Source organism: Perca fluviatilis, chromosome 6 (genome assembly GCF_010015445.1).
Source record: "Perca fluviatilis chromosome 6, GENO_Pfluv_1.0, whole genome shotgun sequence".
Taxonomy (NCBI): domain Eukaryota; kingdom Metazoa; phylum Chordata; class Actinopteri; order Perciformes; family Percidae; genus Perca; species Perca fluviatilis.
In genome coordinates this window covers 41,522,945-41,549,795 of record NC_053117.1, presented here as the reverse complement: position 1 = coordinate 41,549,795, position 26,851 = coordinate 41,522,945, and the positions used below count along the sequence as shown (strand labels likewise).

At 40.0% G+C, this 26,851-nt stretch overlaps 1 protein-coding gene across 1 annotated transcript; it reads left to right on the top strand.

Moving 5' to 3' along the window:
• The first annotated feature begins 891 nt into the window (after positions 1–891).
• LOC120561099 lies at positions 892–12,271 on the top strand. The gene is made up of 6 exons (XM_039804054.1): positions 892–961; positions 5,800–5,914; positions 7,431–7,478; positions 8,507–8,554; positions 8,664–8,751; positions 9,890–12,271. Exons 1-6 carry the CDS (start codon positions 892–894, stop codon positions 12,128–12,130), a joined length of 2,610 nt encoding a protein of 869 aa, XP_039659988.1. The 3' UTR covers positions 12,131–12,271.
• Positions 12,272–26,851: the final 14,580 nt, after the last annotated feature.

Below are 26,851 nucleotides of genomic sequence, written 5' to 3'. Positions count from 1 at the left end.
TGAAATATTAGAGTCAAAGGTTTTAACTGAGATCTGGTTTTATTACTCCACGAATAAATACTGTCAAACAAACATAAGAAATCTATTTCACAACACAAAGACACACACACACACACTCTCACACACACACACACACACACACACACACACACACACACACACACACACACACACACACACACACACACACACACACACACACACACACACACACACACACACACACACACACACACACACACAGACACACACACACACACACACAGACACACAGACAAGAAGTAGACACTAAATGACTGAAAGTAGACACTAAATGAATGAAAACTAACTAAAACTAAAGTTAAATTAAATCCCAATGTCTAAACCTGAATAAAAGCTAAGAGAAATTAAACCTCTAATCTCCTCCTGTAGGGATGATGTGTCACTATATTATAATATGTTATCTGCTGCTGACCCTATGAAACACAAAGTGGGCGTGTATTATAATGTAATATTATAATATTTTACAGTATAAAGATCGAGGAGTTCTCAGACTTTTCTATCTCTCTCTCTCCTGTCATTCAGGTAAATATACTTTTTAAGACACAACTATTTTATTTTCTGTCTTTGAGATGTTAAAACTTCTCTGATCTGTTTAGATTCTGTTTCAGCTGTGAGAAAGAACCTTTTTATAAAGCTTTAGATGCTTTTTTCAATGTTTTTGACACTTTATTAATGTTTCTGTTTAAGTTTTTTGTGTTTGCCAATTTTTATGCTTTTCAGCGGTTCTGGCGGCTTTTTCAAATGTTTTTTATAATGTTTCTGTTTGGTTTATTTGGCGAATAAAATTGCTAAATCCCTGATGTTTATTTCTGTTTTTGTGGCTGTTTGTGTGTGATATTTCACAGAACAATGGCAGATTGGATGAAGAGTTGGAGGCTCCTGATCCTCTTCAGCCTCTTCAGTCTCAATGAACTATTTGGTGAGAAATATTTTACTTTTTAACAACCTTGAGTTCAAGCATTACATTTTTGATATTAATGAACGTCCATTACATTCAAGCCGTTGCCAAATGAGTTGTGTTGCGCTTTTCTCAGAGTTTTTTAAAAAGGAGAGGCTTGGGTCCAATGAAGATTTAACAAAAAGATTGAATAATGAAATGACAGAACAAGATTTTACGCTGCAGCAAACACAAAAAATATGCATCTGCCTTGTGGATTCACATTTTACAGTCCCAAACATTTCTTAGTTTCACAAATATATTTTCTTGATGTTGTGGACGGTTCCTTGGATGAAAACATTTTCCATTCGTCTGTCGTCACCAGAAAAAAATATATATTTCCAAATCCATGTGTTTTGGGGGTACTTCTGGTCACTAGATACTACCATCAGGCTTGTGCACAATTCAGAATTGAATTGAGAATGACTCCTAAATTCCAAATGTTTCCCCCAGCAATGAATTTTAAAAGCTCTAGTCACAGAACAAATAATTAAGTTTTATGTATTGTAATTGTAATTTTGTGGAACATGATGGAACATGACTCCATTTCCCAGAATGCTTATCATTATCTATGTTTTGGATCAAAATGTATGCAGGGTTGAGGAGTGACTAGTTATGTGTAATGAAATTATGTTAGTAAATTAGAAAATGAATGTAATTGTATTCAGTTGTATTACTGAGGTAAAATGGCAAGTAGGCACAGTAGGCAATTACATTTCGAAAGTAACCTTCCTAACACTGAATGTATGTGATATTCAACACATTTGTTCTGTTGTGGGACTGTGTGGAATTTATTTGAATTGCCATGAATTTAATTCCACTTCCAGTCATTCCAATTCAAATTCAAATTCAACTTCCTGGGGGACGGAGTCAATTCAATTCAAATTCCAATTCATGATTTGAATGGAGGCCAATTCTGAAATTCAGAATTTTGCACAAGCCATGAGGGTGGATGTAACTTCTTTTCAAGCTACAGAAATAAACATTATTTCGTTCTAATCTAGTCTGCATGACAGCAGGGTTTGGCTCCAAGACAGATAGACAAAAGGTTTCTTCCTCCCGTGTGACAAAGAGCTTCGTCCTGTATGCTAAGTGATCTAATTAGCACAATAAGTTGCATAGTACGTTGTGAACACATCAAAATATAAAAGTACATTGATATCAAAGATCAGCATTGTTTTAAGTTTTTAAACTCAACAGTTGCTACAACGGAAATTAAGACTATCAGCTCCACACAACTCCCTCTGTATATCTCAGTATCTGACCCATTCTCACTCCGAACTCGTAAAATACGAGACGCTTGGGCAGTGTCTCTCAGCATCAGATACAATGCAAAAATCCAGCAGCTACACAGCGCTTTAAGAGTAGTATGTAGAGAGACAACGGTAGAGAGTAGTATGTAGAGAGACAACAGTAGAGAGTAGAACGTAGAGAGACAACAGTAGAGAGTAGTATGTAGAGAGACAACAGTAGAGAGACAACAGTAGAGAGTAGTATGTAGAGAGACAACAGTAGAGAGTAGTATGTAGAGAGACAACAGTAGAGAGTAGAATGGAGAGACAACAGTAGAGAGTAGTATGTAGAGAGACAACAGTAGAGAGACAACAGTAGAGAGTAGTATGTAGAGAGACAACAGTAGAGAGTAGTATGTAGAGAGACAACAGTAGAGAGTAGTATGTAGAGAGACAACAGTAGAGAGTAGTATGTAGAGAGACAACAGTAGAGAGTAGTATGTAGAGAATAGTATGTAGAGAGACAACAATAGAGAATAGTATGTAGAGAGACAACAATAGAGAGTAGTATGTAGAGACAACAGTAGAGAGAAGTATGTAGAGAATAGTATGTAGAGAGACAACAATAGAGAATAGTATGTAGAGAAACAGCAGTAGAGAGTAGTATGTAGAGAGACAGCAGTAGAGAGTAGTATGTAGAGAGACAGCAGTAGAGAGTAGTATGTAGAGAGACAACAGTAGAGAGTAGTATGTAGAGAGACAATAGTAGAGAGTAGTATGTAGAGAGACAACAGTAGAGAATAGTATGTAGAGAAACAGCAGTAGAGAGTAGTATGTAGAGAGACAGCAGTAGAGAGTAGTATGTAGAGAGACAGCAGTAGAGAGTAGTATGTAGAGAGACAACAGTAGAGAGTAGTATGTAGAGAGACAATAGTAGAGAGTAGTATGTAGAGAGACAGCAAAAGTATTCTTCAAGCAAAACCCCATTAATTTCTGCACGACTAGGTGAGTGCAACTTTGAATAGGATATTTAAGTATATGTTTGAATTACCGTATATATAACGGTATATATCTTGACACTACTCTCGCATTGCCAGACCTATCTCCACAGCGCTGTGGACACTAACTGTTTGTTATGGTAACGTTAACTGACGCTATCATTAGCCCTATATACACGGGATTAGTATTATCTGTGGACCTCGTGTGATTTAGAAATTACCCTCTCCCTCCCACACATCTGATTTTCTTGTGGCGCATTCACACGGGATAAGCAAAGCCTGCTTTTACCTCTATTTGCTGACTTAGGGGAAATAAGGGTTATGGCAGTACACAAGGTTAGCATGTGTGTTGCCAATTTCAGATAGTGTTTTGCATTTTGAAGAGAAGGGTTTTCTGGCAAGTTGTGGAGGTTTGGCTGTTACCATGGACACGGAGTACAACACTTCAAGTTTCAATTGTTTAACAGGAAAATGTAACATTTGATAATTAGTTCAATAAAAAAATATTGGTAGCACTTCAAATTACGACCCGGTAATAAGATGTTAATAGTGGGGTAACAGTGTGATAATAGAGAATAATAAAGAGGTAATATATAGGCAATAACATAAAATTACCAAACTAATAACAGGGTAATACATCACAGTAATAAGATGTAATACTGAGGTAATAAGGTGATTCAAAGGTAAGGTAACAGTAATAACATGCAATTACAAATGTAATAAGTAGGAAAGGGTTCGATAATAACCAAATGTATATCTGGGTAATGGTAATATAGTGAAATTAATATTGTAATAACATGGTAATAATGGGGTAATATATGTTGATGTTTTCACAGTATTATAGGCTACTATCAGCATAATACCTTCCAAATTAGATAAAACTTCTTGGAATTTAAAATTGGTAATTACCATATTATAATGCTGAAATTCATCCACGATCATGTTCCAAACATTTCTCTTTTGTTTCAAGGTAATACTTTACAAATGATATGTTCAATCTTATGATTTCCTACCTGGAAACATGTCTGGTAGTTTCTGTGTAACAACCATGAATCAGTGCCGCAAAATGCAAAACTGCCTGTTTCTATTGTATTACATGGTAATATTAGAATAACAGAGGTGGAGAGATTACCTGGAAATGCCTCCGGTAGTTTCTGTGTAACAACTATGAATCAGTGGTGCAACAAGGCGATTATTTTGCATTTCACTTATTCGTCACGCCCCCGGTGTGTAACGCACAGACACTTTGCACAATGAGTCTGATGCATATTAATGAATCAGTGGCACACAAATTTGATTTAATGTCATATTGTTGGCACTTCAGTGATGCTAACAGACCAAATAAATATGATATAGTAAATAAATAAAATGAAAACGACAAGCCAGCTTAATTTATTATTTATATTTATATTACATAAAACATTAAAGAGCAGTTTAGATGTAGCCTGATGCTGTTATTGCCACTGACAGGCTCAGATTATTAATGTCTGACAACATTATGGAACATTGTTTTGGTTCTGCTTCCATCAGCCAACATATACATGATATGTCTGCAATAATCAGCTAATGTCAGCCTGGGGTCTATATCTGCCAGTAATCGATTAGGCTCTGATGACTTGGTTAAAAATCTAGTTGCTTTAGTGTGTTTCTTTTTAATTAGGTGGAAAGAAATGTGAACTGAAAGGTAACAATGACGCTGAACCCCATCCTCGTGTAATATTGCTTTATTGACACAATGTGACATATTTATTTTTAAACGTGCAAAATTTTGGATTCTGTGTGCAAAGAATGTGTAGTTACTGATTAATTGTGTGATTAGTTACTATGCCAATGTTTCACTAATCATTCATTAATGATTAACCACTCAGTATGATGCATAATACAGTAAATAATGATTAGTAACTACCTACATTTTAGTGTACTTTATTGTAAAGTGTTACGGTTACAGCTCTTTCTGTCCGGACCAAACGGCAAATAAATCCGGACCCAACCCATACATACCTCGGGTTATGAGTACAATACCTCATGAATGGAAGCATTTCTAATTAGAAATAAATTTAATGAAAAAACGTTGGAAAAAAGTAAAGAAAACGTCCAAAAGGAGACAACAAAAAAATCACAAAAAACTTTGAACTTTTACTGCATTAAACTTGAAAAAAGTTACCTTAACTACCGTTAACTTTTGTACCTAAATCGAATCAACCTCAACCTGAATATATATGTTGCTCGAAGGTTAAAAGTGAGTTGAATACATTTTATTTTGTTATTGCCAATCGATCTGGATCTCTGAGCTGGAATAAAAATCAGATGCGAGCCTTTGAGTGAAATGTTTGAGAACTTTTGGAACAACGTAAGTACTTCTCCAGAAAAAACCGACTTCCCTCTGTGTGTTTCCGTTCTCAAACTGTCCATTCTCTTCGGGAATGCATCCCAGAATGCATCTGTGGTGTAGCCAGACCTTCCTCCACAGCGCCGTGTAGACAGAGCTGGCTATGCGAGAGTAGAGTGGTAATGACGGAGACACAGACCGAAGACAGAAGTGATTTTTTACAGGTTTGAATACTTGTATTTTGTTTTGTTTGTTCCCCAGAGGTGAGAGATGAAGAGTGGAAGGAGCTCAGCCCGGATATCGCTGCATTACACCAGCTCAGAGGACTGTCTGAACACATGTTTCATGAAAATATCAGGAACCCATCGAGCCACAGGTCTCTTGTTATGAAGTTTTTCTCAACTCTCCATAGGTACACAAATATTAAACACAAAAGCACAGAGAACACAGAGATGGTTACAGTGATATATTGCAAAAGTTTATGTAATTAATAATCAGTTCAGTTCCAAGGCAGCTCCCACAGAACAGTTGCAGTGTGCACAATGATTTCATACTTATACTTGATTTTATATATTTCATACTCTCCACTCTGGCAGGAGGCTGAGGTCCACCAGGACCAAAACCTAATGCCACACAACAGTTTTTTCCCCTCCACACTAGCCTTATTAATAAGGCCTGGAAAAGAAAACACAGAGCATACAGAAAATGAACACAGTATACAGAGTATATAAGAGATGTAAAATTACAATTAATACAACTTACAAAGATAATAAATTTTTTACAGTCTTGATGTTGATAAATGTCTCCTAAGGCTTTTTTCAACTTTTCAAAAAGATTCCCTGAGCTGCAGAAAAAACGTCTGCGGTGGCGCTCACGACTTAAAAAAAGACGCCAAGTGTGTATAAAGCCTTAAAGGGGAATTTCGGTATTTCTTAACCTATTTACATGATAGGAACAACAATTTTTGAAAGTGGTCCAGTATTTCACGTGAACGCTGTAACCTACCGCTGTGAACCAAGCTGCAACGTAACCCCACAGGACGAATGTTCAACGTCAGTTAGCGTCCTCTAGGGCTACATCTTCACTTCTATGCTATGTTTTAAAAACTTTCCATGGCCAATCAGTGAAAAGCACTATTCTTGATGAAGTGTAAATACGAAAACCAGGACAAAGCGTTATGATTAGGGGATAACTATACAACCTTAAACTACACCTAACGTTGCAAAATAACAACAGTGACATTGAATGGTGAAATGTCAACTACAACATGGGGTAGCAAATAAAGTTATGGTTACAGATTAATGGTTAATTGTGATGTTATAATAACAAACACATAATAATAGCCTGAACTAGCAAACTGTTATGACTGACATTAGTAGCTGTTAATTAAGGTTATCTAACCCATGTCTGCTAGCTCCGCTCGTGAAAATAAGAGTGTTAATCAAAATCATCGTAGATATCCAAAGGGATGAAATCTATCCTGGTGAACGTGTTTCCAACATAAAACAGCCGGTTACTCCACCTCATGTTATCAAGTAATCCCAGCTGTCAACACGATGCGCCATGTCTACCCATCTTATGGAGGACTTTACACCTACTAAGTGCTTGGTGTAAGATTTAAGTTGTAACGTATGCCTAAACGTTGGAACTATTTCAGCTGGTGCAACCCCTAAAATGTTAGTAGTGTGTGAACTTCGACCTACGTTACAACTTATGCTCAAACTAGTCTATGTTTGAACGTACGCATAGCTGGTGCAACCAAATGTCGGCCTGGGGTTTATATCGGCCAGGCCGAGTAATCCATCAGGCTCAGATGACTTGGTTAAACATCTGATTGTTTAAGTGTTTTATTTTAATACTGAAAAGCTAACAATGACAATATTTCCTCTTAGGGTTACGACCGTGCATTGGGCCAGTGATGTGTTGAAATCTGTTGGCTGGTAAGAACTCTCTCTCTCTCTCCCTCCTTCTCTCCCTCCTTCTCTCTCTCTCTCTCTCTCCCCTCTCTGTTCTTTCGCTAGCTCGCTCCACCACTTTGTTTTATCTAACATAAGCACCGCTCTCTCTCTGACAGGCTCAGAATATTAATGTCTGACAACATTATGGAACATTGTTTTGGTTCTGCTTCCATCAGCCAACATATACATGATATGTCTGCAATAATCAGCTATGTCGGCCTGGGGGCTATATCTGCTAAAACGTTACTGTTTAAAACGCTTTCCAGGTTAGTGGGGGTGCATACCGCTCAAAACCAACATGAAAAACTTAGTAATCTTCCCTCAGCGTTTAGTTTTGTTGCTAAACTGTGTGTAAAACAAGCAGTGACGTTAAATCATCTCTTTCAGGTAATGGCACACTAGGGTATCGTCTATTTGCTGGATTGTTCCGAGGTAACCGTCGGTAGCTAACGTTAGCAGATAAGCGGTCAACGGTAGTGTTCATATTTATGCACAATGACAAATAACGCAAACTTGCTTAAAAGGAACTACACGCTGTTCTCAGGTAACGTTACTGTTAACGTTCAAAAAGGCCGTGTGTGTGTTTTGAGAAATATCTTTATACTACATTACCTGTTTTCCCTGTTTTCATACATACAGAAGTTTAGTTTGCTAAATATATCACATTTTTTTTATTTATTTATATTGGAAGTAAAAAAAAATGGAAATGGTTCTTCCAAAACATTGCACTTTAGATGTGTGTTATTTTCCCACACCAGGAGTAATTGATATAGTTTATTTCATAGCGATCAATTATCTATTTAAAAAATGTGCTATGTAAATGTAAAATGTTCTATTAAAGAAAAGATAGAAAATAAATATTTCTGTGTGAAATGGTTAGAAAAAATGAAATCGGAATCAGCTAAAATCGGTATCGGCCGGCCTAACTCGATGAAAGATCGGAAATAGGAATCGGCCTAGAAAGTTGTAATCGGTGCAGCTCTACTAACAATGACTATATTTCCTCTTAGGGACACAACCGTGCATGGGGCCAGAGATGTGTTGAAATCTGTTAGCTGGTAAGAACTTTCTCTCTCTCTCTCTGTCTCTCTCTCTCTCTGTGTTCTTTCTCTAGCTCGCTCTTTGTCCCGAGTAATCCTTCCTCCTGCACTGTTTATCTTCTTTTAGGGAGGACATTGACCGAAACCCGATGACTTTGCTCTCTGATCTTCAGGAGAATGAGAATTTCACAGCTTTTTTCATTCAGAAGGAACAGGTTAGTGGATTTTGAAATTAAATCAAAAGCTGCACTGACTTTAGAAAGACTGAACTCAATTTTACTGGAACCCAAATCAGTGTTTAATTAATAAAACTATATTATCAAAAGAGTCGATTGATCTTGCATCGACACACAGAAACCAAAAATAAAAGTTGTAGAACTGCAGTTCAACAGGAGGTGTTTAAAGGGTAATTTCGTAATTTTTTAACCTGCACTGGGTTGCACCAGCTTTGCCAACATGCGGTGCATAAGGTCTGCCTGGTCTACATAACTGTCGTTTTGACTCCGCCAGCAGACGAAAATAAAAACTTGGTAAATAGTTGTAAAGACTTAGCCTAGCTGTAAGGAAAACTTGATATTAGTTGTTATAAAAACTCTGCAATTGGTTGGTAGGACACATTTTTTTCCCTCAACTATTATTGTTACGTCGGCAGCACAATCCAGAAAGAGTTGTTAAAACAATAGTCTCTCTTTGCCAGACCTTCCTCCACAGCACTGTAGAGGAAGGTCTGGCTAGTCCACACAGCATTCCTGGATGGGAGAACAACATGCTCTGGTTCATTGGCATTTCTTTAAACCAATCACAATCATCGTGGGCGGTGCTAAGCTCCAGACGGAGCCTCGGTGCCTCTGCTAAATAGTCTCAGGAAGGAACTTGTTTTGGTGGAACATGTGGACGTTCAAAAGTAGTTTTAGTCGTGGAACAGAAAACTCAGATAGGACAGATAGTCTAGCTAGCTGTCTGGATTTACCCTGCAGAGATCTGAGGAGCAGTTAACCATAGTCCTCACAAATCCACCAGAGGTTAGAACACCAACACAGAGACAGAGGAAGGAGACAGACATCTGTCTGAAATGAGGGACATCTGGCGGTATTACCACGGGCAACGGAGCAATCCCGGAAGTTGAACGTCGTGTATATAGACTACACCAGCCTTAAATAAAAATCAGATGCGGACCTTTGAGTAATACGTTTGAGAACCCCGCCCATATATAAGTTACCCTTTAAGACAACTATATTGGACTTTCTGTAGATAAACGTTCATGGCCACCAACTTATGATGAAGTAATCTTTACAAAAATGATTTTAACCAGATTTTCTGCTGTTTCCTATGTTTTTTTCACCTATTGTCCAGGATTTTGAAGACTTCTTGGCAGCTGTTGATGAACAGAAGACACAAGATGTGCTCCTGAGTGCTTCGGAGATCTCGCACAGCTACGGCCAAAAACTTCTGGTCATGACCGACAACGAAAAGTCAACAAATGACAGAGTCCAACAGGAATACAGCATGGATTCTCATTACTCAGTAATAGTCAGCAATGAATGCCTATTCAATGTCTCGTGTGTACCAGAAGCAGACAGCTACACCTTGGTGAAAATATTTGGGAGTGTTTCAGAAGATGGACAAACTGTGTCTGGCCTTTCTGGCTCTTCACTCGCAGAGCTGATGTTGAAACCATCACTGGAAACTGCGCCCGTGTTCTCTCTCGATGGAAACACAACCAAAGACTTCCAACATAACTTCATTAGAGTTTTTACGGCCCGTGGCATCCCAGCAGTCCTAGAAACAAACCAGGAGAATCACCAGACTTACCAGGTCATGAACCAACTTAGAGAAGTTTCTGGATACCAAATTCCACAAAGACCGGTTGATCACAGCACCCAGTACGACCACCAGCAGATCCTCATCCTGGAAGATGACCCTGTTGTCAGAACAGCTGCTACGTATCTTTTTGAGAAGCATCCAACGGTTTCCTCTGTCTACGTTCTTGATGACAACCAAAGACCAGTACTGATCCGAGGTGACTCCGTGCCTCTGACAAAGGACAGCCGGCTGGTGCTGGTCGGCCACGGCAGGAAAGACAACTCAGGAGAAATGAGACTGGGAGGATATGAAGTGCAAGAAGTCTCCAAAATCATTAAACAAACCTCCAGGGATTCCAATAAAATTAAAACAATAACTGTGGTGGCCTGTGACGTCGGATCAGATAAAGCATTCATTGAAACGCTGCTGAAGGATCTCCATGAGACCGCCGGCATGGAGACAGAGCTGCACCTCAGGAACACTGTGCTCCAGATCTTACACACAGGAGAGAAAATCACCCTGGAGATCACTAAGGATGGAGAGCAATGGAGACATGAAGATGACAGCAAGAAAGTGGTCGCAACCCTCGATAGGAACGGAGATGTAATAATTAGAAATGAGCCCGGCAGTAAAGGAAAGGAAATCGTTACCGCTGAAAGAAACTTTCTAGGTCCAAAAAAAAATGATCCGGTCAAACAGTCAGGCAAAGGTCAAAGTACAGCAGAAAAAAAAACCAGCCAAGACCATATAGCCTACAGAAAACACTGGCCTATTGCACCAAAGAGATTTATTAACCAGAATGTTTATGATAACTTCAATCCTAATGATAAGAAAGCTTGTGATGAACTTGAAGCTATGTCCTGGGGATTCTTTCACAACGAAAACATACCCAGTCCAGTCAAACTTGACTTTGAAGCACACATAGCAGAGTATTATTTAACTAAAGAGGTAAAAGAGGGAGAAAAGATAAAGGCAGTGCAGATAAAGGATCAAAATGAAAAACAAGTTATTCTTTCCAAGTGTTATCAGGTTCAATCAGGAGAAGATGTCAGGAATGTAATCCGTCACTATGCAAAGACCGGAGAAGATGAGGTTACATATCTGAAGGTCAATGACTGGATATTAAAGATTAATCCTGATAATCTGTATGTTTCTCTAGTTGGAAAAAGGCTTGACAACACTAGAGGAGAAACTGAAGAAAAGGTTAAGCCATGTATTGAAGCTCAGACAGGAAAAGAAAGTTACAAAGACATACGGGGAGGAATTAAAAAGGAATTGGGCAATAGTGACCCAAAAAAAAAATTTGCTCAATATGCGGAAGATTTTCTTTATGTAGACGAAGAATATTCTCGGTACACAAATTACCTGCCGCTCCCCACTGAGGCCTGGCTAACCACATATTTTACTGCATCAGTTATATCTGAATCTGCTAGAAACTTTCGGACATTTCCTCTGATTCTCATGGCCCTGGATATGGTCCAAAGAGATGACATTATAAAAGAGAAAGGACTGAACTTTCTTTGGGAAGAACATTCAATGGCAGGAGGAGGTTCTTGGATTGACACAAGCAAGCGGGGATTTAGTGGCTCAGCCGACTATGAGAACTCTATTAATTTAGTTACCCAGAAGCCTTCGGCTAGTTCCGAAGTCAATAATAAGCCTAAAGATAAAAAGAAACAGCTTGAAGAGCTCCTAAAAATAGAAATAAAACTGTACCAATCGTACAGTGAATTTATGCCTCAAAGAGAAGAAAATATAAATGTATTCAATATCGCAGAAAAATACGAATGATTCAACATAATTCTGTTGTTGATTACGAAACGTTCAAAAATAAGGTAAACAACAATCCTCAAGCGTCCGGCTCACGTCCAAAAACTTAACATCTGGGTAGCACTTTATAATAACTACACACAATTCATCAGTTATTAAGCATTAGTTCCTTATATATTAATGTGTTCATCATAATAATATCCTTGATGATACTGACATCAATATTTGTTGCATCATCTGTTGACTTGAATAGTTCATCTTCTCATTATACCTACTACTTCTTTTCTTCGTTGTTTGTTTCCGCTTTTGATTACACTCTCTAAATAAAGCATTTATATACACACTCAGAAATGGTCTGTTCATAGTATGTTTCTCTCTCTCTCCCTCTCTCCCCTCTCCCTCTCTCTTCGCCTCTCCTCCCCCTCTCCTCCCTCTCTCTCCTCCCTCTCTCCCTCTTTCCCCCCTCTCTCTCTCCCTCTCCCTCTCCCTCTCTCCTCTCTCTCCCTCTCTCTCTCCCCTCTCTCTCTCTCCCTCTCTCTCTGCCTCTTCTCCCCCTCTCTCTCTCCCCTCCTCTCCTGTCTCTCCTCTCCTCTCTTCTCTCTCCTCTCTCTCTCTCCCCTCTCTCCTCTCTCCCTCCTCCCCCTCCTCTCTCCCCTCCTCTCTCTCTTTCCCCTCTCTCTCTCTCTCCTCCCCTCCTCTCCCTCTCTCTCCCCCTCCTCTTCTCCCTCTCTCCCTCTCTCTCTCCCTCTCCTCTCTCCCTCCTCTCTCTCTCTCTCTCCTCCTCCCCCTCTCCCTCTCTCTCCCTCTCTCTCTCTCTCTCTCTCTGCTTTTTTTTTTTTTTTTTTTTTTTTTTTTTTTTTTTTTTTTTTTTTTTTTTTTTTTTTTTTTTTTTTTTTTTTTTTTTTTTTTTTTTTTTTTTTTTTTTTTTTTTTTTTTTTTTTTTTTTTTTTTTTTTTTTTTTTTTTTTTTTTTTTTTTTTTGCTTTTTCAGAGGGTTGAGGTGTGGGTTTGTTAACAATAAAAATGATGGATACAATGACAGAGGGGTACAACATGTATAACATACAAGATATAAAAAGCTTCCCATTTAAATGAGGGATACTAGAAAAGTATAAAAACACACGAAAAATAAGTTTGTGTTTAAAGTCTGTGTAGAGAGAACGTTGTCGTACTGTTCGTTAACATGGGCAAACGGAGCATAATCTAATTACCTATGTGCTAATTTGCATAAATAGCACAACAGATCTAAACATTGTGTATAGCCAGGTGAAAATGTCTTGTTGACATATAACAGAAAAAGACTTAACATTAAGGTCTGAATGGAGCCCATTTAGGCTACCCATGAGCATTAATACATAAAGGCAGGAAGAAGTACTTTAAACCAGCATTTATTAATTAGCCTATTGTTGCAGAGATGGGGTTTGGGGCTGGGTCCGTGGGACTGTTTCTGGGGGTTCACTTTTTTATTCTACCTACCTTTTGTCTTCTGCATTCTCCTTACCCTTGTTCTTCCCTCAGACTCATCCCCCAGAAACAGGCCCACTGACTCAGCCCCAAACAACATCTCTGTAATAATAATAATACTGGTTTAATACACTCAATAATCAATACTGGTTCAATACACTCAATAATAATACTGGTTCAATACACTCAATAATAATACTGGTTTAATACACTCAATAATCAATACTGGTTTAATACACTCAATAATCAATACTGGTTTAATACAATCAATAATCAATACTGGTTTAATACACTCAATAATCAATACTGGTTTAATACACTCAGTAATAATACTGGTTTAATACACTTAGTAATAATACTGGTTTAATACACTCAATAATAATACTGGTTTAATATACTCAATAATAACTGGTTTAATACACTCAATAATCAATGCTGGTTTAATATACTCAATAATAACTGGTTTAATACACTCAATAATCAATACTGGTTTAATACACTCAGTAATAATACTGGTTTAATACACTTAGTAATAATACTGGTTTAATACACTCAATAATAATACTGGTTTAATATACTCAATAATAACTGGTTTAATACACTCAATAATCAATGCTGGTTTAATATACTCAATAATAACTGGTTTAATACACTCAATAATCAATGCTGGTTTAAAGCACTTCTTCCTGCTTTTTTGTATTAATTCTCATGGGTAGCCTAAATGGGCTCCATTCAGACCTTTACATTAAGTCTTTTACTGTCATATGTCAACAAGACATTTTCACCTGGCTATACCCAATGTTTAGATCTGTTGTGCTATTTATGCAAATTACCACATACGTAATTATATTATGATCCGTTTATCCGTTCATTATGAATGCTATAACCTAGCTAATGTTACGGAACGTTATACCTCTTACATGGGAAACTACTCGTACATATTAGCTTTCATTTAACGTTGCTAGTAAACCTAAAAAGGTGCAGTTACCATCCATACTAAATACAGGCTCAGTGACCACCAACCGGGTCAGACAGACAGGTCAGAGAGAGACAGGCTCAGTGACCACCAACCGGGTCAGACAGAGATGCACTTCCTCCTCCACTGGGAAAAACTATCATCACTAAGAGATTTACACCTTGGAAAAATAGCCCAAAAAATAAAACTTCCCAAAGTTAACACCAGAAGAAAAGCTGGTAGTTCTCCTAGGAGAAGAGAAGCTGGTAGTTCTCCTAGGAGAAGAGAAGCTGGTAGTTCTCCTAGGAGAAGAGAAGCTGGTAGTTCTCCTAGGAGAGGAGAAGCTGGTAGTTCTCCTAGGAGAAGAGAAGCTGGTAGTTCTCCTAGGAGAATAGAAGCTGGTAGTTCTCCTAGGAGAAGAGAAGCTGGTAGTTCTCCTAGGAGAATAGAAGCTGGTAGTTCTGCTGGGAGAAGAGAAGCTGGTAGTTCTCCTGGGAGAAGAGAAGCTGGTAGTTCTCCTAGGAGAGGAGAAGCTGGTAGTTCTCCTAGGAGAGGAGAAGCTGGTAGTTCTCCTAGGAGAAGAGAAGCTGGTAGTTCTCCTAGGAGAATAGAAGCTGGTAGTTCTCCTAGGAGAAGAGAAGCTGGTAGTTCTCCTAGGAGAATAGAAGCTGGTAGTTCTGCTGGGAGAAGAGAAGCTGGTAGTTCTCCTGGGAGAAGAGAAGCTGGTAGTTCTCCTAGGAGAAGAGAAGCTGGTAGTTCTCCTGGGAGAAGAGAAGCTGGTAGTTCTCCTGGGAGAAGAGAAGCTGGTAGTTCTCCTGGGAGAAGAGAAGCTGGTAGTTCTCCTAGGAGAGGAGAAGCTGGTAGTTCTCCTAGGAGAAGCTGGTAGTTCTCCTAGGAGAAGAGAAGCTGGTAGTTCTCCTAGGAGAAGAGAAGCTGGTAGTTCTCCTAGGAGAGAGAAGAGAAGCTGGTAGTTCTCCTAGGAGAAGAGAAGCTGGTAGTTCTCCTAGGAGAAGAGAAGCTGGTAGTTCTCCTAGGAGAAGGGACAGCAGCTCCACTGACAGCTAAATATGGATCTGCCGGCCACAGCCTGAGGGACTCACAACCACTTAGGATCCCAAAATTACAGATTGGTTTAGTATTTTATAGTAATTATAGTAGAATAGTATATATGTGACACCTACATATTTAATAGATGACATGTAGCTAGGCTATGGATTTCTGTAAACTGCTGAGAGAGAGAGAGAGAGAGAGAGAGAGAGAGAGAGAGATTGACTGATTACCTCCGCTGACTGAAAACTCCTGTTTTCTGAACGATAGTTGACACATCAACGTACTATGTGAAGACATTTCATCATCTGCTGTCATAGTGTGTAATCCCCTGCTGAGTCTTCTTGCTGATAACAACTGTTTTCGTCTTCTCTGAGGTGATTTTCGACCGTTTTCGACGCACTTCCTTTCATTGACATATATAAAATGGACCAATAGACCCCGTGTCTCTGGACGGAGACCAGTGAAGGCTATTAGAAGCACTTTTCCGGTGATGGCCAGCTTTACTGCGCAGCCTCCAACTGACAGAGACAACGTAAATGTGACGTGAGCAACCTGTCTGAAAGTGTGAAGTCTTCTGGTAGCTGTGCCGAGAGAAATCTCAATCATTCCCAATCTTACAGAGACGGAGAGCGTAGGTATATGTAAGGAGATAACATAGACACAGGCTAATTACTGATCACTAACATGCTAGTTAACATTAGTAATTAAACCTAAACAGATAATGGAAGTCCAAACTGCCTGTGAGCTTGTCCTGTACTATACGGTAATTCCTCTACTGTGTGACAGTAAGTCTCGTGGTTATGACCCAATCGTTAGCCTATTGTTATAAAAGCGTCTGCTACGGAGCCATAACGTGAGCTACAAGGTAATGGAGCCTTTTATACGTTGTCGTGTTTCTTTAGAAATAAACAACGGACAAATAGAGTCTTTAAACGCTTCAGATGTAAAGTTATTCTCTGTTAAGTGACGTAAAAAAAAAATGGCGGTCAGCGGAATGCTAACAGGAGGTGATGGCCAGGTAGCAACAAAATGGCGCCATAGATGGCTCGAGTTCTGAAGCGAAGCTTACCCCCCTTGCTTCCTTTGACATTCTGAACTACCGCGGAAATGTCAGAGTGCTTCACGTGACCATTCTCAGCGAATCACGTTGTCAGAAATTGGCATCAGCCAATGAGATTGCGCTTTTAGAATCAAATCCCCCGTTTTACTTTCACGATTGGTTACTGATGAAAAGGAAATGACCATATTTGGATCCAACAGCATTGTAGAGGAGAAAGAGAGCTTTCCAACGGTATATGAGACGACAGGGGGCAGACAGCAGCGGGATGATAAGACCGCTGCGAAGTACAGTACACACCGTTGCCATGAAAATCAGAGCGTTGCTATGGACGCAGTTGTGTTCACTCAGGCAATATAATCGCTACACACAGCCTAGGACGTAGCTACGGCGGCAGTTCCACGCAAGGCGTTTGTGCAAAACCGCGGAAAAACTGCAGAAAAAGTGTGGGTGTTAAAACATCCACATCCCCACGGGTGCGACGCCCCTGCTCTCTCCCTCTCTCCCCCCTCTCCCTCTGTTCTCATGTCTTTGTCTGAGTGTCTGATGGGAACAACTATCTGTGGACTTGGTCCAGTATTACAGTTTTTTTGGATAGCTTACACACTAAAATTAAAAGTAGTACACTATTAGCAAAACCTTACACTCAAGAAGCAAAACATCAGCCCATATTTGCACAACTATAAGCACATTGTCAACCTCAAACTTGTTGCAAAACTCTACACACAGTGATTTGCAAAACACTAAACACACTTAACATACATTACACACAAAAATCTATCATGAAGTCACTTCCTGCAATACCAAAGCACTGACTGTCAAATTACCGCACCGTCCAACCAATCGGTTCAACACAGTCATCAGGTGTGCAAACACTTGTTTGCTTAATTGTAGACACACCAATCAGGTGTATAAGCACTATAAAAAGCAGCAGGTGAGTTCATCGGTCTTCAAGCATAATGGAAAGAGTCAGAGAAAGAGTAAGACGAGGAGGAGAACGAGGAGGAGGAGGAGGAAGGGGAGGAAGAGGAATCAACAGAGGAGGAATCAACAGAGGAAGAGGAAGAGATGGAGACCATGCTGGAGGTAGAGGTAGAGGTAGAGGAAGAGGAAGACAAGAAGGTGCTCAAAGAGGACCGAATCTGACAAATGAGACACTGGTTGACCACGTTGTCAACCACAGCCTGACGCTGAGGGAGGCTGGACCACGGCCTGATGCTGAGGGAGGCTGGACCACGGCCTGACGCTGAGGGAGGCTGGACCACGGCCTGACGCTGAGGGAGGCTGGACCACGGCCTGACGCTGAGGGAGGCTGGACAGCCAAATCTAAGCCGATACACAGTGGCAAGTGTGATAAGAACATTTCGACTGGAAAATAGGTATTGTAAAAATATCATCATATCAAACACATCTACACGGTTTCAGTAACTGCTTACAGTACTGTATTCTGTGCACTATCAGCACTTCTGTTACTTTTTCCTGTGAAATTTATTTGGCGGCCTTTCGAGCGCAATTCTGACAGGGTGAAACGACTGCGGCATGATTATGCAGAGGTATGTATTCACTTTAGCAGTGTGATCTTGCTTACTGTCTCATAATCTTTTACTGTACTGTAAGATGTATACTACATCTACACTGAACTACACCATTTAGCCTGACACTGTTCTTCAGAGAGTTTTACGAATGGATGGAGAGGAGATCCAGAATGAGTTCATTTACGTAGATGAGGCTGGGGTCAACCTGACGAGAGCACGAAGGAGGGGAAGAACCATCATTGGTCACAGGGCTATAGTCCATGTCCCAGGGCTATAGTCCATGTCCCAGGGCAACGTGGGGGTAATATAACACTCTGTGCAGCCATTACACAGAATGGGGTCCTCCACCGCCATGCCCATATGGGCCCTTACAACACAGCACTCAGACTTACATTCTTGGACCAATTGCACAACATAACCGCAGCAAATCAAATCGATCATATGCAATACATTGTTGTCTGGGACAATGTGTCTTTCCACCGCTCTGCTCTGGTTCAATTCAATTCAATTCAATTCAATTCAATTTTATTTATAGTATCAAATCATAACATAAGTTATCTCGAGACACTTTACAGATAGAGTAGGTCTAGACCACACTCTATATTTTACAAAGCCCCAACAATTCCAACAATTCCAGTAATTCCCTCAAGAGCAAGCAGTGCGACAGTGGCGAGGAAAAACCTCCCCTCTTGGGAAGAAACCCGCGACAGACCCAGGCTCTTGGTAGGCCGTTGTCTGCGACGAGCCGGTTGGGGGTGTGATGAACAGTGGCGATAGTAGTCACATTAATAATGGAACAGTGACTGGATGTAGCGGGAAGCTGCAGGGTTCAGCAGGACGCAGCATGACATTGCAGGGCATCGCTGAGCTCAGCAGGGGGGTGCAGCAGGACCACGGCGACAGCTGCAACCAGGGTCTTGGTGCAAACGTTCTCCAAGGAAATACGCTGGGGGAAAAAAGCATAAGGACTCCGGGGAGTAAACTCCCCAGAAGCTAGGATTAGTAACAAGCATTTCTGGGACGGGCTGCACACAAATAGTAATAGTAATAGTAACAGTAATAGAAACAGTAATAGAAAGGGAGAGGAGAGAGCAGCTCAGTGTGTCAAAGGAAGGAAGTCCCCCGGCAGTCTAGGACTATAACAGCGTAACTATAACAGGTAACTAAGAGAGACAGGTCATAAGGAGAGGTAGCTTTTTCGGGCTTAGAACTCTCCCCTGCCGGATCTGGCTTGGCTGGCCTGCCTCCCTCTACTTTGTTATGTATTATTAATCTAACAATTATGAAGAGAAGCAGTTGGGCCAGTTAGGTGAACACTGCAACTCCTCACTCCCTAACTATAAGCTTTATCAAATAGGAGAGTTTTAAGTTCATTCTTGAATGAGGTGACAGTTTCTGCCCCCCGAACCCAGATCGGGAGCTGGTTCCATAGGAGAGGAGCCTGATAACTGAAGGCTCTAGCTCCCATTCTACTTTTAGAGACTCTAGGTACCACCAGTAACTCTGCATTCTGGGAGCGTAGTGCTCTAGTAGGACAATAGGGTATTAGGAGCTCTTCTAAATATGATGGTGCTAGACCATTTAGAGCTTTGTAGGTCAAGAGAAGGACTTTAAACTCAATCCTGGATTCAACAGGAAGCCAATGCAGAGAAGCCAATACAGGAGAAATATGATCTCTTTTCTTAGTTCTTGTGAGAACACGCGCTGCAGCATTCTGGATCAGCTGGAGAGTCTTAAGAGACTTATTTGAGCAACCTGACAGTAGGGAATTACAATAGTCCAGCCTGGAAGTAACAAATACATGGACTAGTTTTTCAGCGTCGTTTTGAGACAGGATATTCCTAATTTTGGCAATGTTACGAAGATGAAAAAAGGCTGTTCTTGAGGTTTGTTTTAGATTGGCATTAAAGGATATATCCTGATCAAAGATAACTCCTAAATTTCTAACAGTGGTGCTGGAGGCCAGGGCAACACCATCCAGAGTAGCTATATCTCTAGATAATGAAGTTCGGAGGTGTTTAGGGCCCAGCACAATAACTTCAGTTTTGTTAGGGTTTAACATCAGAAAATTATAGGTCATCCAGGATTTTATATCCTTAATGCACTCTTGAAATTTTGCTAGCTGACTGGTTTCGTCTGGTTTGATTGACAAGTATAATTGGGTGTCATCCGCATAACAGTGAAAGTTAATTGAGTGTTTTCTAATAATATTGCCTAGAGGAAGCATATATAAGGAAGAATAGAATTGATCCAAGCACTGAGCCTTGGGGGGGGGGAACTTCCATTTATGCGTACTTGGAGGATTTATCATTAACATTCACAAATTGAGATCGATCAGAGAAATAGGACCTAAACCAACTCAGAGCAATTCCTTTAATGCCAACCAAGTGTTCCAATCTCTGTAACAGGATTGAATGGTCAATTGTGTCAAATGCAGCACTAAGATCTAGTAAAACAAGAATGGAGACAAGACCTTTGTCTGCAGCAGTTAAAAGGTCGTTATGTAATTTTCACCAGTGCCGTCTCTGTGCTATGATTCTTTCTAAATCCTGATTGAAAGTCATCAAATAAACTGTTGCTATGTAGAAAATCACATAACTGATTAGCAACCACCTTCTCAAGGATCTTGGATAGAAAAGGAAGGTTAGATATAGGTCTATAGTTTGCCTCAAGATCCCTCAGGATCGGGTGGGTTTTTTCAGAAGAGGTTTTATCACAGCTACTTTAAATGACTGTGGTACATAACCTGTTAATAGAGACATATTGATCATATCTAGTAATGAGGTGTTAACCACAGGTAATGCTTCTTTGAGTAGTCTCGTTGGGATGGGGTCCAAGAGACAGGTAGATGGCTTAGCTGAGGATATCTTTAACAATAATTGTTGAAGATCTATAGGATAAAAGCAGTCTAAGTATATGTCGAGACTAGTCTTTATTTCACGACTCTGCGTTTAAAGGTGAACCGTTAGAAGTTGAGTGTAAAAGGTGATGAATTTTATCTCTAATTGTTGTAATTTTATCATTGAAGAAGCTCATGAAGTCATCACTACTCAGAGCTAGAGGAATAGATGGCTCAGTAGAGCTGTGGCTATCTGTCAGCCTGGCGACAGTGCTGAAAAGAAAAACCTTGGGTTGTTCTTGTTTTCTTCTATTAGTGATGAGTAATAGTCTGATCTGGCCTTTCTTAGGGCCTTCCTATAGGTTTTGAGACTTTCTTGCCAATCCAAACGAGATTCTTCCACCTTGGTGGAACGCCAGTTACATTCGAGGTTTCGCAAGATTTGTTTTAATTTTGCGAATTTTGGGAGTTATACCAAGGTGCTAGTTTCCTTTGCTTCATCATCTTCTTTTTCAGGGAGCGTCGAGAGTCTAAGGTCGTCCGTAGGCATGTCGTAACACCGTCTACAAATGCATCAATTTGAGAGGGACTGAGGTTAACATACAGGTCCTCTGTTATGTTAAGGCATGACATAGAGTCGAATGCTGTTGGAATATCTTCTTTAAATTTAGCTATAGCACTGTCAGATAAGCATCTGGTGTAGGAGCTTTTATCTAATTTAATATAATCAGGTAGTAAGAATTCGAAAGTGATTAAAGAATGATCTGATAATACCGAATTCTGCGAAAATATTATTAAATCCTCAATTTCAATACCATATGCCAGCACAAGGTCGAGGGTGTGGTTAAAACAGTGCGTCGCCTTGTGCACACTCTGACTGAAACCGATTGAATCCAGTAATGAGTTGAAAGCAGTACTAAGGCTGTCATTGTCAACGTCCACATGGATATTAAAATCACCTACAAGAAGTACTTTGTCTGATTTAAGGACTAAACATGATAAAAACTCTGAGAATTCAGATAAAAATTCAGAATACGGACCTGGAGCCCTGTAAATAACAACGAATATAATTGGCTGTAATGTTTTCCATTTTGGATGTTGAAGATTAAGAACAAGACTTTCAAATGAGTTATAATGTAATTTAGGTTTAGGAGTAATTAACAGGCTTGCATCAAAGATGGCTGCAACTCCCCCTCCTCGGCCTGAGCCTCTAGGAATTTGAGTATTAATATGGCTGGGAGGAGTGGCTTCATTTAGACTAACATAGTCTTCATGGCCCAGCCAGGTTTCAGTAAGACAAAATAAATCAATTTTATTGTCTGATATCAACTCGTTTACCAGTACTGCTTTAGAAGACAGAGATCTAATATTTAATAGTCCACATCTAATTTTCCTATTTTGTTCTATTGCAGTAGTTTTAATTCCAATTAGGTTGTTAAGTATAGCTCATCTTTTGTTTACCTTTGATTTAACCGATCTGAGCCGGGGGACAGACACCGTGCTTATTAGACTATGAGTGGGCGACTGCTCCAACGGAAGCACAGAGGGGTGCGTAGCACTGCACCTCTGATTACTAATATCAAACTTGGGTTGTCATGGTTTATGTCTGATAAACTCTGTCAGATTTTTTGATATGAGAGCGGCTCCGTCCCAGGTGGGATGAATGCCATCTCTCTCAATCAGACCAGGCTTTCCCCAGAACCCCCCCCCGCCCCAGTTATTCACATAGCCCACATCGTTAGCTGGGCACCACCCCGACAACCAGCGGTGGAAGGATGACGTACGGCTGTACATTTCATCACTGGTCAGGTTTGGCAGGGGTCCAGAGAAAACTACTGAGTCCGACATTGTCTTTGCGTATGCACAAAGTGACTCAACATTCATTTTAGTGATCTCCGATTTACGACCATTACCACCTACGCGAAGTATGATCTTACTGTATTTACGGTTCTTTTTGCCAGCAGCTTTAGATGGGTTTCTATATCGCCCGCGCTCCAGCCCGCGGGACACATGTGACCGTAGGTAGGCCTACTGTAGCCGCCGGGATACTGGCTTCACATATCGCAGTATAGAGCTCCCAATAACCAGAACTGGCTTCTCAGCGGGTGTATCGCTGAGTAGGGAGAACCTGTTAGAGAGGCTAAGCGGCCGGTTTAAAGCGACCGTCATCATGTGCACTCCCTGGTCTAGATCTAACGTCACGCTTCCCTCGGACAGTCACCCACTCGCCCGGCTGCTCGGGTCTGCCGGGGACAGCTAGCAGAAGCTACAGAAGCTACAGTATGTTGGCCCGCATTAACTACATGGTGCTGGCTAGCTACGGAAGCATACGATTCTGATTCCATGGTGCGGAGCCGTGACTCAAATTCACTAAGCCTTGCCTCCAAAACAGCGAATATACTACATTTATTACATGTATCGTTATCACTAAAGGAGGCAGGGGAATAGCTAAACATTTGACACACAGAGCAAGAGAGAGCAGGAGAGGGAGAGGAATTAGCCATTGCTAATGGCTAAGCTAAAGTAGCTAACAGTGTTTTAACAATTGTAAATTCAGCGAGTCAGTCGCTGTAAGTGAAGCTAAGTATAAGTGCTTGAGTAAAACAATTGTAATTCAAATGCAATCCAGGCAAATAGCTGCTAATTTAAACAGTGAAGCAGGTTCACAACTGGTTTCAGCAACATCCACGTTTCACCGTCCTATATCTTCCTCCATACTCTCCATTCCTCAGCCCTAGAGAAGAGTTTTTCTGGGCATGGCGGTGGAAGGTATATGATCTCCGTCTCCAGGCTGAGGTACCCCTCATCCAAGCCATGGAGGAGGCCTGGGACCAGATGGAGGTAGCAGCAATGCAAGGATGGATTCGTCATTCAAGACGTTTCTTTCCAAGGTGTCTTGCTAATGATAGGCGAAGAGACAATGTCTAGTTTATTTATTTATTTATTTATTTTTTACAGTAAACTTACAGTACTATACGTAAAGTGACATTTTGTTACAGTATTATGAATCTCCATGTCAACATTTTGGGCGTGTTGAGAAATAAATGAGTTTCTTTAGTCTGCAACATTGGTCTTGTGTAGTGTTTGGTGAATTGACATTCTATTTGTACTTTGTTGATGGTAGCCTACTCTAATCATAGGGAAGTAGAAGTGCTGAAAGTGTTTTAGGTTTATCACAGCAGAGTGTAACTCGTGCAAACAGAGTATAGTATATGAAACGTGTGTGTTTCATATGGTAACAAAGTGTTGTTTTTAAACAGAAGTGTATAGTTTTTACAAGAGTGTTTAATTATGCAAAGGATCTGTAGTGTTGTGCTAATTGGGTGTGTGGTTGTGCTAATTGTGTGTAGTGTTTTGAAAACACGGGCCCTGTTTTGAAAATCGTGCTTAAGCAATCCAAAAAAACTGTAAACAATACAATTTCAAATTATGTGATTCAAATTCAGTTTTTCAATGCAACTATTCAAGTTTAGCAATTCAAATATAAATGATTCAAATTCAGCTTCTGGTGGCACATATTTCAGCCCATATTTATCAGCTGCAGCCTCAGTTTGACTCAATGGTTGGACAGTAATCATTACATAAAACGAATGCAGGGGTCGAGCAAATAAGAGTTTGAGACAGAGAATAAACAAAGCCAAAGTACAGTTTCTCTGATTTATCTCATAAAAAGGAACATCTCTCTTTGTCCAGTCAGTGCTTCTCTGTCTGCGCTTCAACCAGGAGAAGGTAAGCTGCTAGAAAGATGGATTGTTTTTATGAGTTTTATGTAGAAGTTTAAATACTCTGCCAACAGTTAAATACAGTTCAAATGAGAAAAAAACTATGTTTAACACATTGGGTTTGAGATGTAAATGTGCGCACTGAAACTGTAAATTCATTTTTGGAGGTTCAAAGCCCCTGTAAGCTTTACATTTTTCTCAGTAGCCTGACATAAATTATGACTTTCACTCATTAAAAAAAAAAGATCAGTTGGTGTTATTTATTTTGAGTTTAATACAAAAACATCAGCTAATTTGCTTCAATCACCAAACCAATCAGACTCCATGTAAATAATCAGGACTTTTAGCGTGTATAGAGCCAGCATATCTCCACCAGACTCCATGTAAATAATCAGGACTTTTAGCGTGTATAGAGCCAGCATATCTCCACCAGACTCCATGTAAATAATCAGGACTTTTAGCGTGTATAGAGCCAGCATATCTCCACCAGACTCCATGTAAATAATCAGGACTTTTAGCGTGTTTATTGCCAGCATATCTCCACCAGACTCCATGTAAATAATCAGGACTTTTAGCGTGTATAGAGCCAGCATATCTCCACCAGACTCCATGTAAATAATCAGGACTTTTAGTGTGTATAGAGCCAGCATATCTCCACCAGACTCCATGTAAATAATCAGGACTTTTAGCGTGTTTAGAGTCAGCATATCTCCACCAGACTCCATGTAAATAATCAGGACTTTTAGTGTGTATAGAGCCAGCATATCTCCACCAGACTCCATGTAAATAATCAGGACTTTTAGCGTGTATAGAGCCAGCATATCTCCACCAGACTCCATGTAAATAATCAGGACTTTTAGCGTGTATAGAGCCAGCATATCTCCACCAGACTCCATGTAAATAATCAGGACTTTTAGCGTGTATAGAGCCAGCATATTTCCACCAGACTCCATGTAAATAATCAGGACTTTTAGCGTGTATAGAGCCAGCATATCTCCACCAGACTCCATGTAAATAATCAGGACTTTTAGTGTGTATAGAGCCCAGCATATTTCCACCAGACTCCATGTAAATAATCAGGACTTTTAGCGTGTATAGAGCCCAGCATATCTCCACCAGACTCCATGTAAATAATCAGGACTTTTAGCATGTATAGAGCCAGCATATTTCCACCAGACTCCATGTAAATAATCAGGACTTTTAGCGTGTATAGAGCCAGCATATCTCCACCAGACTCCATGTAAATAATCAGGACTTTTAGCGTGTATAGAGCCAGCATATCTCCACATGTAAATGGGTGAATTAAGGGTTTATTTCAACCAAACCAGAGTGGTGATTGTTGGAACAGTGGAAAGATGAACCAAGACGGCTTTTGGTAGTTTTATTGTGTTTTAGTGTGTTTTACGATGATAAAAGTCCTGATTATTTACATGGAGTCTGGTGGAGTTTGGTGATGGTGATTTCGGGGATGTTTCATGTTAAACTAAAAGGATCTTACTCTTTAACTAAAAGGTCTATCTCTGTAGGGATCCCATAATGTTGTCAGACACTTAGAATAATAATCTGAGTCTGTCAGCAGCAACAACAGACCTTTTAGTGGACGCTAAGTGATGCTGATCATTTGTCCTGTAGGGTTACAGTACAGCCTGGTTCACGGCTTCATGTTACAGCGTTGTCGCTCAATACAGGACCAGTTTCAAAGATTTTTGTTCACATCAGTCTCTTAGACACAAATGCATGGGGAAAGACCCTTTAAGACCCACTTTAATTTTTGGGCTTTGAAATAGTTTAATTTCTGTATACATAAGTTTCTGTCTTGTGAAGCACGTTCGTGCAACATTTAATTTTTTGTTTTTAAGTGCTTTCCTACATAAATGAAATAAAACCTTAAACTTTTAGTCAATCAAATGAAAAAGAACATATTTAACCCTTGTGTTGTCTTCCCGTAGACTGCAACTTTGTGCTTTTCTGGGTTGAAATTTCAACATTTTGTCGTTCTTTTTCGACACTTTTCTTGACGTTTTTGTCGATATTATTCCAATGTTTTTGTCACTTTTTTTGGCAAGTGTATTGTCACCTTTGGTGATGTTTTTGATATTTTTTTGGTCACTTTTTTCAACG